Source organism: Sturnus vulgaris, chromosome 13, assembly GCF_052056855.1.
Source record: "Sturnus vulgaris isolate bStuVul1 chromosome 13, bStuVul1.hap1, whole genome shotgun sequence".
Classification (NCBI taxonomy): domain Eukaryota; kingdom Metazoa; phylum Chordata; class Aves; order Passeriformes; family Sturnidae; genus Sturnus; species Sturnus vulgaris.
In genome coordinates this window covers 3,978,455-3,994,781 of record NC_142255.1, presented here as the reverse complement: position 1 = coordinate 3,994,781, position 16,327 = coordinate 3,978,455, and the positions used below count along the sequence as shown (strand labels likewise).

At 41.0% G+C, this 16,327-nt stretch overlaps 1 protein-coding gene across 4 annotated transcripts in view; it reads right to left on the bottom strand.

Moving 5' to 3' along the window:
• Window positions 1–16,327, bottom strand: part of HERC1 (HECT and RLD domain containing E3 ubiquitin protein ligase family member 1) — an 82,360-nt gene that overhangs the window by 10,044 nt on the left and 55,989 nt on the right. For 3 of the 4 annotated variants that reach the window (XM_088172376.1, XM_088172377.1, XM_088172378.1), the window contains 20 exons: window positions 14,649–14,917; window positions 14,118–14,170; window positions 12,944–13,144; window positions 12,155–12,329; window positions 11,696–11,966; window positions 11,092–11,305; window positions 10,122–10,378; window positions 8,853–8,980; window positions 7,442–7,569; window positions 6,683–6,883; window positions 5,730–5,860; window positions 4,605–4,804; window positions 4,026–4,140; window positions 3,339–3,485; window positions 2,720–2,821; window positions 2,413–2,586; window positions 1,848–2,141; window positions 1,141–1,206; window positions 894–1,019; window positions 339–477 (listed from right to left, as the gene is read on the bottom strand). In XM_088172376.1, the coding sequence (XP_088028502.1) occupies window positions 339–477; window positions 894–1,019; window positions 1,141–1,206; window positions 1,848–2,141; window positions 2,413–2,586; window positions 2,720–2,821; window positions 3,339–3,485; window positions 4,026–4,140; window positions 4,605–4,804; window positions 5,730–5,860; window positions 6,683–6,883; window positions 7,442–7,569; window positions 8,853–8,980; window positions 10,122–10,378; window positions 11,092–11,305; window positions 11,696–11,966; window positions 12,155–12,329; window positions 12,944–13,144; window positions 14,118–14,170; window positions 14,649–14,917 (3,391 nt within the window). The remainder of the gene's footprint in view (window positions 1–338; window positions 478–893; window positions 1,020–1,140; window positions 1,207–1,847; window positions 2,142–2,412; window positions 2,587–2,719; window positions 2,822–3,338; window positions 3,486–4,025; window positions 4,141–4,604; window positions 4,805–5,729; window positions 5,861–6,682; window positions 6,884–7,441; window positions 7,570–8,852; window positions 8,981–10,121; window positions 10,379–11,091; window positions 11,306–11,695; window positions 11,967–12,154; window positions 12,330–12,943; window positions 13,145–14,117; window positions 14,171–14,648; window positions 14,918–16,327) is intronic. The other variant, XM_088172380.1, reaches the window with a different exon arrangement.

Below are 16,327 nucleotides of genomic sequence, written 5' to 3'. Positions count from 1 at the left end.
GAAAGGAACAAACTGCAGTACTTCTTTTTATAGCAATTAAACCTTTGTTTTCTTATGGAGAACTTGGGCTTCTATCCTGCCATTAGTTTTGAAATTAAACGTTCCTAATTTGAGCAGTTTTCCCTGAAGCCTTCTTAAAATTAGGGAATTTTAACATATTGCTATTTGAATCGTAAGGAAATATGAAGATCTTGTTTAGTTGTTCGCATTTTTAATTAAAAACTAGAATATTTTAATGAGTAAATCTGCAACAAGATCATCAGCAGAAACAATTATACTAACTACCAAAATACTTATTTGCTCCATCACTGGATTCCTCTCAAACCCAGCAGTTTTACCTTGCAGTGCTGAAATGACAGTTAAGACATGAAGATCATCAGAGTTCCCTTGTCCCAGTCGCCCATAGCTCCCTTCACCACAAGCCAGAACTGTGCCATTGGCTTGGATGACAAAAGTACAATTCTGACCACAAACCACCTAGGTTAGAAAGACAAGAAGGAATGTTAATAAATAATATGCTAAATGCAGCAGTGCTGTAATACTTGCATTACAGTGCACTATCTCCTTTTAATTTGTTTTCTTTGCAGTTATATGAGGACAAGATTCTACCAAGTCAATGTTATTTCAGGAAGCAAAGCTGCCACATGTATTATGTGAAGGTTGTGTATGTATTTTCAAATCAAGCTCATATAAAATAATTATTTGCTGTTAGATTTCAGTGGCTTCTTGGTTTGAATTTGTCAAATAATTTAAAACTTCCTTTCTAGTGAAACCCACGTTTTGAGATAGAGTAAATTCAAACAAGTAGAAAAGACATTCAGAGAGGGATTTTGACAAGCTGTACAAACAATAGATGACAAATGATGAAACCATGACTGGCTCTCAGTGATCACCTGCTGGGCCTGGGAGAAGGAGGGTGCTGCCACAGGGATCATGACATTCCTGCCAGCCTCTGCCAGCTGTCCGTGCCGTCCTGCTCCCCACAGGTACACCTCACACTTGCCTCCCAAGTGCCAGTCCTAGGCAAGAGCATGGAAGGAGGCTTTAGAACACGAGCACTTTCAACAGCTTGCCATATTTCAAAAGAATAAAAACCCCTCCCAAACACCCCAAACCCTTCAAATTATCAATTTTACTGACCTCTGGCCTTGATGTTGCCCAAGACATGATCTGTTCATCCATGCCATTGATCCACTTACTGTTATCCTACACAGCAAAAGCCACATTTACCACATTCAGCTCAAGACATGCAAATTATTTTTCTTCCATACAATACATATTTTCCTAAGAACAATATTTAAACTATTCTAAACAATTCAGCAATAAGAGCAAATGCTTGTAGACTAGCAATGACAGTGTGATCCACGACCTGTGACCCAAATCAATGATGAAACAATCTTTTTCTACTCACTGATGCATAGGGCTTTGTGAAGTTTCAACTGCAAACACTGACTTGAAATGTTATAAACGTGCTTATAAAAAATTCTTAATCAAAATTTTCTATTTTGGATTGACACTAACAAAATAATTTGGTGTGGGAATGTGACAAAATGTTACTCTTAAAATAGCACCACAAAGCTCTACATTTATTCCTATCACATATGAAAAGTACTGTCATAGTTTTGGGTTGTTTTGTACTTTAATATGTAACTGACTTGCACTCATTAAATACACACACACAGAGAAATCTTAACAGTATATTCTAACCAGTTAATTAAAAAATAAACTTACACTTATTGCTGGAGCTTATGTTACTAAATCTAAATGTTTACAGCTCAGAGATGTTCACTGCATCATACTGTGCTCAGTAACACACTTGGCTGTCGAGATAATAAATCAACTTTTACCATCAGGAGAGTAAGCTCATCCTCTGGAACAGGCTCCAGGTCTGGGACAGTGAAGGACTCTGGGAACTGAGCTCCCTTGGCCAGGGCTTCAGCAGCTTTGATGGTAGTGGAGAAGCACTCGAGCCAGGCCCATTCCGTGGGGTTCCAGGCAGAGGGGTCAGGGAGGCAGCTCTGGTGGTGAGGGGGCACGGGGGGGTTGCAGAGCAGCTGGTCCAGGTGCAGCCCCACGGCCAGGGATGCCAAGCACTGCATGTAGGGGCTGTGAACCAGCTGGTCCCCACACACCACATGGGGCTGCAGGGAGAGAAAGGCAACACCCCGTTAGAAACACACAACAATCACTTCAAAATACAAGTCCTTAAAACCTAGTCCTGTAGAACAATACCTTCCTCCACACTTAATTAAAGTTTTTGTAATGTTTTAAGTCTTTTCAAATTAGGAGACCACTAGCTTTGAGAATAGTGAAAGACATTTCAGGCAGAATGTAGGGAAGCCCTGTGGGCTCTGTGGTGACAGGCTGCAAGCAGCTGAGCTGTGAGGCAGGAGAGGGAAGGAGTGCAGGTACCTTCTCGTAGGCGTACTGCTCCTGCAGCATGACGGGCAGGCGCTCCAGGAAGGCGCGCATGCAGGGCGCCATGTTCAGGCCCAGCACGCCCTGCTGCCTCAGCGCCGTCCTGCACGTGGCCAGCACGTGGTTGGAGGAGATCCACTCCGAGGTGCAGTTCACCACCAACACGTCCTGTGCGACAGCATGGCACGTTAGAAACTCAAAATTCACCAAGCAGGATCATTCAGCTTCACTGGTTTATCACCAACCATCGTGGTTTCCACAGGGGCCAGAAAACCCACAAGTCCAAACATTTCTGTCTCACCTTTGATCTGTTGGAGCAGGCAGCTACTCCAACCTCAGGGATCCACACTGCAGTCTGGATAGCTCCAGACCCTATCACAACACTCTGCAATACTGAGCCATCCTAGGGAGACAAGGGCTTGGAGTCAGGTGCAGGCACAGCTACAGCTCTGTTCAAGTGCATACACATTCCTAAGGGATGAGACTCCCACAAGCTTTCAATAACTATTGAAAAACTGAACTGCTTAACCCAAAAGCAGAAACTAAAACCAGAAATTTTTATCATATTAAGGAGATAATATAACTAAGGATTTAGAAGTGTTTAATAATTCACATTATCTGGCTCTTAAAGAGTCCTCAACATAAGAGATTATTGTTCTTAACTACAAAGAAAGTGGCTGCTTCTGCAAAGCCTAGCTGACATGACCAAAGCTACAGAGTCAATCAATACTGAACCATAAAGTACTTCAATGCTAAGTACCATTTCAATTTCTATTTTATTATTTATGAAGTTGTAACATCATTTTACACCACGCTTTCTCTAATGCATCTAACACATGGTGAGGTGGCAGCTGCTCTGATACCTCCACCATTTCAGATACCCTTCCAAAGAATGAGAATCACACCAAAGATGATCTTACCCGTAAGGACCAGATGTTCATGAGGCCCCCGAGGCCCCCAGACACCAAGGCCAGCCCATCAGGACTGAAGGCAACGGTGCGGACAGGAGTGATGTGTCCTCTCAGCTGGAACACACACTTCACCTCCAGCGCCTTCCTGTAGCCATCCTGCAAGCAAGGGCACACTTGGGGAACACTGCACCACTTCCAGGAAATGCAGTAACATGGCAGTGTCTGTGTTCTGCAATAAATACTGAGCAGCCACACAGATGGCCAAAAAATCATTTAAAAACCCCCAAGACTATGACAATATTTTATAGGTATCGTCATTACATTATCATTACATACATTATTTCCTCCCCATACAAAATGCCATCAACATCGAAGACTACATTACAATTTATGTAGGTGAAAATAATCTTCACTCTTTATCTACAAAAAAACTTGAACTCTCACAAAATTTTAGGATAAACTAATCAACTTTTAAAGAAAGAAAACAGATCAAAATATAATCTTCAGCCTTAATATTAAATAAATGTTTCAATTTTCTGTTCTGAAAATGCGTACATATACAAATGCAATGTAAACTTTTTTTAGCAAACTTCTTCTCTCAGGAAATGCTGAGATTCAAGTAACTTGCTCACATTCTTCTCACAACTTCACAATGAGCAAAGACAATTTCTTACACACCAAGTTTCTTCCTTTTACCTTGGAACTTGTTTCTTGCTCCCACCATCCTTCTGAGCAAGCTGAGCTGGACTGCAATGTGATTACTACGTCCTGGGGAACAGTCCAGACACACACCAAACCATTATGGCATCCCCTAAAGCATGTCAGGTGACATCAGAAAAAACAAAATAAAGATATTAACGAAATATCAGTGGTCTGGTATTAACTTACATACCAGCAGTCTTCATATAAAACTATATTGCATCAATTGTAGAATATAGAAAGGCCTGTTCCCGAAGGGTAAATGCATTTTTTTCCTATTCCTCACACCCTGCAGCTTTTCCATTTCTACTAAAAACATATTCTAAGAAAAACTATTTGGATGAAGCAAAAACATTCCAACAGGACCAGCACCCACTGGACATGGAGAAAACAGACATGGAGGTAACACCACCAGGGTCACTCTGTTTATTTGAATTCTGGAGCTTCACGAATCTCATGGCAACTGACTTACAGCAGGAATATTATTTAAAAAAAACCAAACCCTTTTCCTTGCTACAGACTGGTAGAAAAGACCTGCACAAGAAGTAGAGAAAGAGGAAGGAAGCCATGACTTACGTGGCTAACAGCAGCTGGGCCTTGGCTCCTTTCCCTGGCAGAGCACACCAGGCAATGCCATTCACCAGGGCTGGGTGTGCCAGCGAGTGCAGGCGCCTCCAGCAGCCCCCCAGACACCCCCAGAGCTTCACAGTCTCCTCTTTGGCACAGGTCAGGAGAATCTTACCAGTCGGGTCCCACTTCATACTAACAACCATATCCTGTTGGAGTGCAAAAAATGAAAAGCTGGTGTGAAGTAACACAGTAACGAGGAGGAAATTTAACTCTCAGAGCTAATGGAACTTTTAATACTAATGATAAAAATATTTTATTCTCCCATAAATTACAGATAGTGAGTAGCAATTATGAAGTCATTGTGATACATTTCAGAACTATCAAATTAAAAGGACTTTAAAAAGTTTGCTGAAAGAAACTAGAAGGGAAACACAGAAAAATATGTTTTGTTTTCACTGCAAACCCTTCTTGATTATTTTTCCCCAGATGTAGCTTTGAGATAGGAAAGGAAGGCAGCCCACAGTAAGAAGGCAAGTACAGATTTATTGCCACAGCGTGCTCCCTTCTGTGACTGCCCTGCTTCACATACCCAGAGCAGCTCTTGGAAGCACTCAAGATGCTCTTACTACACCTGCATTTGAGGAATTCTGCTCCTAGCCTAACAAATAATTCATGGCTATTAATGACTCATAAATATATACTGGCCAAACAAAGGCTCTAAACGTTTGCAACTGCATATTCAGAAAAACGCCTCTTGCTTTGCACAGGAAGCTAAACAAAAATATGTGACATATTGATCAAAATTAAAATTTATTATGAAAGCTTTTACCAAGTAAAACAATTAGTCTTTCAAATCCAGTCAATGCACATCTGTGTGCTTAATTAATTTCTGTCACTGCAGGTACATACACTTCAGAGTCTCTGATAGCAAAGAGGGTATCAAGTTTCTCTTCCCTTTTTACTTTTACATTTGGTAGACTTTAGAGTACATTATGTTAATACATGTATCAGAAATAGGTGTGAGTTTTTAAAATAATCTGCACTTGTCTTTATAAATAGCTTTAAATAGAGAGAATAGCTTAAACAGATTTTACCTAAAAAAATTCTACATTAGTTTAAGACCAGCTCTACCTTATGTGCATCAATGAGAACGACTCCTCCTTTCTCAGTTGGCTCCTTTGTTCCTAGGAGCAATTTTCCATCTGAATAGCCCACAGCAAATGGTCTGTCTTCACTGAACCAGGCCAGGCAAGTAACAGACACTGCATGAACAGACAACACAAACACTCATTAAACTAAACTGAACTTCACTCCTACCAAAGAGGTTTTTGCAGTGCAGTTGTCTAAATGATGAAGTGCATAACAATGTCCACCCCCACCAAGGTCACTTCACTTTATGTATTCTGGTCTGACAATTTTCTTGAATTCATATGGTAGAGATAAAACTGAGTGTCACTGTAATGACAGCTGTTGAGATTATTTTGTACTAGTTTTCTCATTCTTATGAAAATAATTGAATTACTATTCCTGGCATAGTGAAAAGAACTATACCAGGTGAAAGAAAAAGGGTAGACTGAATCTTATACATGTATCTGAGATAGGCTTCTAAAAAATGCTCTGAAAACAACTTGCCTTCCTTAGCAAGTAGATACTGCTTCATTTGATTCTGCCAAAAAAAAAAAAAATCTGTAGGCTTCCTGAAGAAGCAATTTGCAAAACCACACAATACCACTAAAGACGTGCTACTTGATGTCCTGTGAGACTGGAACCAAGAAGGAAAAATGGCAGTCCTTGAGGAATTGAAATGACACTGCCTGCTATCTGCACACAGAGCAGACACTGCAGGGGATCTCTACTGATTGTCCACAATGGTAAGGGATGGCAGGATTTTACCAGGTTACTACAAACTGTTTGCCTCTGCTGTGGGGGAATCAGGGTGCAGATAGAGATCCCACAAACTTTTCTCCTCCCATGAACCAGAAATCACATCCCATGAACAGTAACCAAAAATTATTACATACTGCCTTAATGAAAAGCAGGAATGTGTTCACAGTTTTAATTTCAATGCTGATGCAGTCTCTTACCATCCTTTCTGTAGCAGTGCTCCAGTTCCAGGCGGTGCATGGCTGAAATATCCACAACTTCAATAAGAGCCAGAGAGCCGTCCATGCGCCCAATTAACAACAATTCTGGAGCATCTCCTGTCCATGCTGCAGCTGGCCCTTCTTCTGGCCAGGCCAGAGCAGATACCCAGTGAGGCTGAAGATCTAACAAGCCTTTCCCTCCTAGGAGATCAAAAAGCCTGATGAAACGACTTCATCTTCATAAAGAAAACAATAATGCTTTCCATGGAAAAAAAAAAAAAAAAATCAAGAGATCTTATTGAGAGCTAGGACATACTACAAATTCACCTAAGTTGTAAGTTCACTAATCTATGCAGACACAAAATCTAGGTAATAAATCTCAATTATCTTTTTATTTAGGTAGTTTTCTTAAGGAAGAAAGTTGAATTCTTCAGTACCCAGTGAATTTATACTTTTCTTGGGGACTGTCTATTACCACAGGCACGGTAACTGGTGACTTTCGTAATGCAAAGCAACAGAATGAAGCTCCCAGTATTACAACTGACAGGGATTAGAAGTCTTTCTCTCAAAGGTGTGTATCACATACCTACTTGGGGTTAGTGCCTTTCTCAAACTAAACAAGGTTCATAAGACACTGTGGGAGCTGGCAGACATTTAAACTGGACAGTTAAACACTGGGGTAAACAAACATGCAGTGACTTGGCAGCTGTCCTAGAAATGTGCTGGAGCAGGAAGTGCCCAGGGCAGCTCAGGACATACCATTGACCTGCCAGATGTTCACCATCTTTTCTGTAGCTCCAGCCAGGTACTTGCCACTGATGCTCCAACAGACAAGAGATAAACTAAGGTCACTGGGTGACCCCAGACTTTCTTCAGAGTCACCTTCTCTGTAATAGAATAAAATGATGGAATTAAGAGGGCATTTCCTTTAAGCAGACAGGAAAACCTGGAACTCATAAAATATCTGAGTTAGAACCTGGAGTCCTGCCATTGCAGCAGATTTACATAATACATTCTTCTGCTCACAGTACTACATTTCCTCGAAAACCACTTCAAATTACAGAATGAAACACTACTTATTTCCAAGAAATTTCCAGTTAGGTATCAAACAGAAACTCTTTACCTTTACCTATTTATTTCTCAAATTTAACGTCTTCAGCAATGGCAAAATTTTTTTGGGAAGTTGTGAAATGAAACAGTCATTTGGATAAGAAATAGAAGAGGCATATCTTGCCATCAATTCTTCTTTAAACTCTTCCTTCTGTTACAATCTTGTTACACTGTCCTAAAACTCCATTTTAAAGTCTGCTTTGTCTAACTCTGACAGGGCCACAGATATGTTTAATTGCCCTTAAGATCACACACAACAGCTCCATTTTTTACTGCTTTTAGCACCAGAACAATTAAGGCTATAACACCGTTGCATTGTTTTGGTTGTTACTTTTAAGGCCACGTTTAACAGCAGCAAGCCAACAAGAACTAAGCCAACCACTAAAATATTGTCACGGAACAACAAAATAGTAGTTCACTATTGCTTCTTCATTCTTCCAAGTTAACTCACCTATGCTTCACTAAAGAATTCCATTTTAATCTTTCCTTTTGCTTTCTTCTTTTTTGGACACACCCAAATGACAAAAAAAGTACTTCCAAGACACTCATGCAGAATTACATTTAGTTCCTGTATCTCAGAAGTCAAAATTTTTTTTCACACTTGAATCAAATGACCAGACTTGCAATGATCACGTTATATGGTGGATTTGTTCACTGGAACCCATTGAAGGGTGTGATGACTTGGGAAGAAGAAACTCAGAGAGAAGTTCTCTCTAAGGGAGCTTCCTCTGTGGGGGTTGGGATATTCACTTTTCTGCTACATGCCAGTCCCATACCATTTTGAACTCACCCATGTCTCCTTATATCAACTAATTAAGAATGTTTTTTGAACAGCATTAACATGATCTCTTTATAGAGACTCCTACCAGGTTGACATTTAAGTTCTGTTTTCAGTTTTAAGCTATTTAATTTATTTTGCATGCCACACAGCATAAACACAGCAACAGAAAACAAATGAGAGATTTTAAGTGCAGGAGATAGTGCAGATTTAGCTTTTCTCATTATCTTGAACAATTACAGCTTAAAATAAATATCTGGCTGTTGTAAAGAATCAACTTACAGCTTGTTGAGCACACAGGTCTGTTGCAATGAGTATTGCTTCTTTGTCACATTCCACACTCTGATGGTGCCATCATTCCCACTTGTTGCCAAAAGTCCCTTTTTATGGCACCAAACACATGTCATGACCTACAAATACCAAAATAATCATGGCAAAAACTGGAATTTAAAACTTGGGTATGTTTGCTCACTAATATTAAGCAAACACTAACCAATGATACAGTGATTTAAATACCCTGTAAAAACCAAACTAGATCTATTTCTCTACTTTTACAGCATTATTGGGTTAAAAGTATCAATAATATAGGTGTTAATTCTCTATTGGACTGTTTAGCTTTAAGAGACCTTGTAGCAAGCTGGATTCATGTTCATTTTGCTCGCTTCTAGCTGGTGGCTAGAAGTGCTCTTGAACGCTCAGAGTGATCTTTAGGTAAGATTTAATAAACAACCAAGCCTGAACACGAGAAAATCCATTTCCTTCGTGTATTTGTTAATCCTGGCTCTGAGCGAAGGCAGAAGAGACTGAGACAAAGCACTAATTAAGTAGTGCAAAACAGCACCACTGTTACACCAGTGCAGTTGCAAACCAGCACTGATTTCCTTTCCCTGTTGTCCTGGGGTGACGTTATAGTGCTTGTATCCCCAGTCGTGTGTTCTGTTTGTGCTTGGTATTACATCCTGTGCTTTCAGGACTGACTCTGAAAGTGAAGGTTTGTTTTGTCTTGTTATCAGCCGGCTCACCTCCCCCATGGTCTGTGTTTAAGAGAGGCTCACTTGCTTACTTGCTTGCTTTTCCTCCTACTTTTCTTGCTTTTGCTTATCAGTTAGTTCAGCTAGGCAATTTTTTCTCTGGACTGGTTTTTTTTTCCCTCTTCCTTTCCTGAATACTATCTGAACCTGTTTTGGACGGAGACCTGGGAAACACCAAGAAACACGGGGAGTCTGCATTCTGTGACCAGCAGCAGTCATCCCCCAGCACCGGAGACTGATAACTGGGTGACCACTCACAGGGGAGACTTTCTGATTTTGTCACCCATTCAGAGCAGTAACAGAGTTTTTTGTCATCTGCTGTTGGGGTTTTTTTGTGCTGGGGAGTGGTTTTGCTTGTTAAATAAACAGGGTTTTTTCCACTCCTCTCTGAGGAAATTCTTCCCGAACTCGGTGGTGGGGGGAGGAGTCGCGTGGGTTTGTTTTCTGGGGGCTCCTTCCGGAGGTTTTCCCCCAAATTTGCCCTAAACCAGGACACCCGTGCAGGGCAAGCCGTGCTTACCCTGTTCTGGTGGGCCTCGAGCTTGATGAAGGAGCACTTGCGCAGGTCGCCGCCCATGTCGGCGAGGGTCTGCGGCGCGCTCTGGTTGTCGCGGTCGTGCGCGGCCAGCGCCCGCACCAGCTGCTGCGCCGCCCACTGCCGGTGCTGCGACGACAGGCGCGACGACAGGCAGCACGCGGCCAGCGCGTTCGCCAGCTCCAGAGGGCCTACAGCAGAGGGATCATAGCAAGGATGGGCATACAAATGGGCAATTAAACCTGCTCAGACAAAACAGTGAGATGATGCCTAGATGAGTACACACGTGAGCACAACCAGCGTTTCCAGAAAGATCAACGAGCATCTTAGCAGTACCTCGCAATCATGTGAACTACACTAAATACACTCTTCTGATACTAAGAGCAAAATAACCCCAGTTCCATTTTCATAAAAAGGACCTTAAGAATAGAATTCCAAATGGCCTTGATCCCACCATATGAAAATGGTTGGTCCAAGAGTGAGTGCTTTCTAAACAGGAAAAGCCTCCTCCGACAGACCTGCCACTGTCACTGTCACCTGTCTTTCCCTCTCTATCCCAGCAGCAGCCTGGGGGGAGGCACAGCTGCTGCTTTGTGGCTGCCTGACCTCTGGGAGCAGAGGCAGCACAAATTTCTGCCTCAGCACAGGACAGCTGTTATGTTCCTTGATTTCATCAGGAGGCACAAGCAGGCTCAATAATGCCTCAGCTCTATGGCTCTGAATACACACACGTTCAGACTATATTCTGAAGTGGTGAAAGATGAAATTAAAGAATAAGACTATATTTCTAAGTAAAATGTGTGCCATAAACCATAACATGCCTTTGATAAAAGCAAGTTTTGTACATTTTAAAAAGCGTATCTATTTTTACATTATCTAGCAAGTCTCTCCCTTATATACAAATGAGGAACTGAAGATCTAATGATTGATATTCTAAAACAAAGCTATATCATACCTTTCTTTTCAATTTCAGCTTTATCATAGTTTGGCCTCAGCTTGGCCCCTTTGTCAGCCAACAATGCTACAAGTGCTTGAGTAACCACAAAATTTGGAGATGTGACAAGTTTGTTTTCTTCTGCAATTCCTCTTAAAAAACTTGGCAAAAATTTTCTCTGAATTGGATCATCGACTGTTGTCAAGTTGACACCAGTTGCTGCAGAAATCAAATTCTGAAAAGAAATAATTGATGATAAATAATCAGAACAAACAGAACTAGCAAATTTAGAAACATTCTCAGTTGCACAAATAGTGCATAGTTTTACAGATTTTCCTTTTTTTCTTCTGCTCTCTACACAGAATTGACTCAATTAAAAAAACCAAATCCTTCACAGAAAAACCCTATGAACAGAAAAAGCACATCCATTTTCCTCACTTGAAAAGAGTACCCAGCAAAGACACATACAGTTACTTGTCTTTTAGCAACAATCAAACATATCCCTGTGCAAAGCCACAAAAAAAGGACTCTGAGGAGACCCTCAAACTGAGGGCAGTCTCACCCCAGCTGAGAAGATAAAAGCACAAATAATCAAAGGAGTCTCAAGTAAGTACTGAAGTCCTACCTGTGTACATAACTGCACCAGCAGCTTTGCAGCACTGGGAGTGTTTGATGCCAAGCAGCCAACTGCAGTGCTCAGGTAGGCAAGGCAGGAGATGGGCTTGCTGGTTTTGCTGTGGATGCCCCTGGATCTCTCCGTGGGGCTGGACACTGTGGATGGGCTCGTGGACAGGCCTGCCCTCCCTGCGGCCGCCAGGCACATCAGACGCACCAAGGTGCGGATGTCTGTCAACCCCAGGGACTCAAGGCCAGCTGCCAGGCTGCAACTGGAACCACTGTGGAAATGGATATAAAATAAAAGCCCTTGGTTCAAAAGAACAAAAGTGACAGAACTTTTTCTCTTAGCAGTATTATGTAAGTACAGACACGAGAATCGCTTCCCCAATCAGTATGAAATCGCATCCTTTTCAAACAGAACTAGTCACAAAGGAAAGGTGGAAGTGTTGCCAAAGATGGCACAAACCTGACAGACAGAAGTGACAGTGCTCTCATCACCATTGTTCTTGCCAGGAGCACTTGGGCAGCAGCTGTCACTCTTCGGAGAGCCATGACACGATCGTGTGGATTTACCAGGGCAGCTGCTTGTTCTCCTAAGGTTATCCTGCCAGAAGAACTTTTTTCTATTGAGCCGTGACAGCCTTGGAAATAATGTTGATTTGCATTAGTGTTTAAAGAAAAACAAAACATTATCATATAGTAGTAAGCACAGAAGCAAAGTCGGCCTAAGTAACTCATTCATTTTTAGTATTTCATACATACAGATCTACAATAATAATGACTGAGAGAAAAATACACTCCTGAAATACACCCCATAATTTAATTATTCCTTACTTTCAAAGAGACATGAATACAATCTGAAACATTCAATTTTAATTCCTCTGATTGCCTTTTTCATCAGAGGGGACTACTTTTAAGTCCCAACTTAAATCCATTCATTGGGTTCTGTAAAACATGTTACTGGCATCTACTGTTTGACTACGGTCACAAGTTTTACTGGCAAAATTCAACCCTGTCAATGCATAATGCCTCACACTCCTCTCTCTAATTTCCCTATAATAAAAGGACAATTCAGAGCTGGTCTCCACTTCCTCGTGGTGGCAGACAGGAAATACTGTCAGGATACTCCTGCCTTGCCTCCAGAAATACCCCACTAAAAAGGGGAGGAAGTGGTGATGGTTGTTATCATTATTGTTGCTGCCACTGCTGTTACTATCATCATTCTTTCTTTAAATGAAATGGATTTCAAATGTACCTATTTGCATCAATGTTTCTTCCATACTGTTGGTGGCTGTCACCATTGCAACTGAAGCACCCAGGGGGTCACTGTCAGGGAACTGGACGGGTTCGGGTACAATGCGTCGATCGTTTAACCCAAGAGGCCCAGCCAGTAGCTCAAACTCCTCTTCTCCTGTCAGCTTTTCATCTTCATCCACGTCCAACATGTCCCAGTCTTCTAGAATTGGAGAAATGTAATTAGACTGGTTACAAAAGCTCAAATATGAAATAATTTCAGTTGATTAAAAGAACTAAACAGGAGAAGGTATAAAATATGTACTGTAATCCACAGCACAGCAGCATTAAAAACTCATCTTCTGGTGTTGACAATAGACATAACAAAGTAAATCAGATAACCAAAGTCTTATTCTTGTCCCTCTCTATTCAACTTGATCTTTAGACTGCACAAAAGTTTTATGGAAGATTCTCTGAAGTATCAAACTAGCTGCTCTTTAAAAACACAGACATTAGGGGTCATCACATATAGCACAAGACAGCCCCAAAATCTGGAGTACAGTGAAAAGTGCAGACACACAGACGTGCTTTAAATCATGGTAACAAGCGTGTACTCCAAAGGACTGAATCCTAAAGACAGATGTTAGAAATTCCTGGTCTTCATATTTATCAAAAAAGTATGCATCAGCCCATGGGTTATAACTGAACACTTAGGCTTCTGCTTTTCAATCCCAGGGAATAAAAAAACCTCCAAACAACAAAGAAAAAACACTTTAACTGCAATTCAGTGAGACGCTTCCCTCACTTGCCAACCACTGACACACAAGTCAGCTTATATTTACTGATGTGTCTGCTCTGTGTCACTCCACACACAGCAGAATCAGAACACCTCTGATCTACAGCAGACAGACTTGCCCTAAGTACTGAAGCACTCATTTATTCTCAAACAGACAAATGTGGTAAATCACACAATTGTGATGGCAGAAGCTACAGAAAGAACCAGAATCACAGAACCACCCAGGAAAGGTTTTCTACACACATCAGAAATAACCTGTTTAAAGTGAAAGCCACCCTCTGGACACTCTCAGCTTGGACAAAGTGAGAAAAATTAAGAACAAGACTAATACACCTTCAAGTTTATTTGCATGAAGGTACCTCTTAGAAAAAACAAAACCCCGTGCAACTTAAAAACATACCTTCATAGACACTGTCTTGTTTACCTATGAGGTCAGGAGCCTGGCCTTTGTACCTGTATGAAAAAACAACAAAGAAAATTACAGAGTGGTTCTAATATTTGATAAATATACACAGCAATTTTAAATTTGGTTCCCTATTTAGTCTAACTTTACTGTCAGGTCTACATGTATTTATGAATGATTCCAGAAAAGCCTAATAACAGAGAAACAGATAAAATGGCTTCTGAAAGTGTGTGTGAAGGGGAGAAGCACTTCACTGCACTAATGTTCAAAAGGTCCACAGAAAACATACTGGAACTGTCAGACAAAATTGACAGTTTTCAAAAGTCACTAAGAAGGAGACAACATCCCAAGAAATTATTCCTTGCTCTTAAAAACCAGAAATATCAAATCAACCTTTTTTTTCCTAAATACGCATTTTGTCGAATACCACAGAACGACTAAGTATCAAAAAACCCTGCTAGGAATTCTTCTCTCTTAAATCAACCTCTTAAAAAGCTTAAACACGTTGGGTTTCCCGTCTCTCTGCACCTTTCTGAGGCGGCTGTTTTGGACTTGCTCTTGAGTGCCAGGTACTTGTCCCTGCACAGCCCGCACAGCAGGTAATAGGGGTTGCCGCTGCCGCACTCGCCGCCGAACCAGCCGTCCACGTAGGAGCCGTTGCTGCGGTAGCCCTGGCGGTTGGCGCTGCGCCCGCAGCCCGGGTGGTTCCTCTTCATGTGCTGGTTGAAGCTCACCACGCTGGATTCGCACAGCTCACAGACCACCACCTCTTCTCTGTCCTCAGATTCACAGACGTGCTGCACGGCAAGATTTGCGCGTGTTATTTGGACAGAATACGGGTCTGCACCTTGGGTATTGAACATGCCAATATCCTGAGGTGGGTGTGCCTGCACACTTCTGTCACTGTGTGGTATGTATATGGTTGACTCGTACAAAAGCAAAGCAGAAACATACAATTTATGACATAATGAATCTCAGAATATCTCAGAACAGGAAAAACATTTGGAAGTAAACTTTCAGAGGAGACAATTGCCTATTTCATGTTAGATTGACACAAAAATTCTTGACAGTGTAACTTTTCATTTGTAACCCTGTCACATTCAACACTGATAATTGATAAAAGATTCGTGTTAATCACAAAAGCATTGAGGTTTGTATAATACTAAGCTCTGAAGTGAAGCATACACACTAGATAAAGGAAATTATATAATAAAATCATTCTGTTTAAAATCACCTTGTTATCGTATATTATGTTACGTTATATTATATCATGTTTTCCAAATAAGTTGCAAAATCAGACTTCCCAATAGCCCTTCCTGCCTTTGTCTGATCAATACTGCTGATCTCAAGGACCAGACTCCCAGAACTTTTCTGGTGGTTATCTACAAGGACCAGATGGCTATCTGTGACTGATTATCACCTGAAGGCTTTGTAAATTTGTGTAAGGATGTTTATTCGACAACCACTGCTTATCTGGCAAAATTATGACAATAAAAAACCAAAAATTATTGATTACAAGAAACCCCAGTATAAGAAGAGGCTGCAAACCAAGGTTGGGTGGAGCGTGGAGTGGGCAGTGACCCCTCACGTTCCCCAGCTCTGCTTGCTCTTTCTATATCAAATAAAGCAATCTAAATTTTGCTGAATATCGAGACTTTTGTCTCTCATTTATAACAAACACGGTCTCTATGTGGTTCTCCTCAGAACTTGTCTGAAACTAGAGGTAACAAAGGAAAAGAATCCTTTTTTGCTTTCAGACAATCAGATTTTACATTTACTGAGCCACAAAAATTATCATTTGTGTCAGCAAATATCAAGGTTTTATCTCAATATGAAGTCCATTTTTCGCAATTACATTTCTGTCCTAAGTCAGTAATTTCATTGAGATGTTTCAGTGAAACAAGTGTTCTGAAAAATTCAATATGCATCCTGCAACTTGCTTCCATATCAGAGCTAGGTAGCATCATAATTAGGAGATGAAAAGATGAGTCTTATGGGTTGATTGTCTAATCTGACATGGATAATCCAAAGATTAACAAAGTGCTGCTATTAAATTTGTTTTCCACCTCAACAGGTTTTTTTGGTGCTCTATACAACAATTCAGTGAGGGCTGTCACCACATCCTTCCCAAAGAATGGAATACATGACATAGTTAAATTAAGAAAAACTGATTTAAGTGCAAATTATGTTGCTACAGAGTGGATACT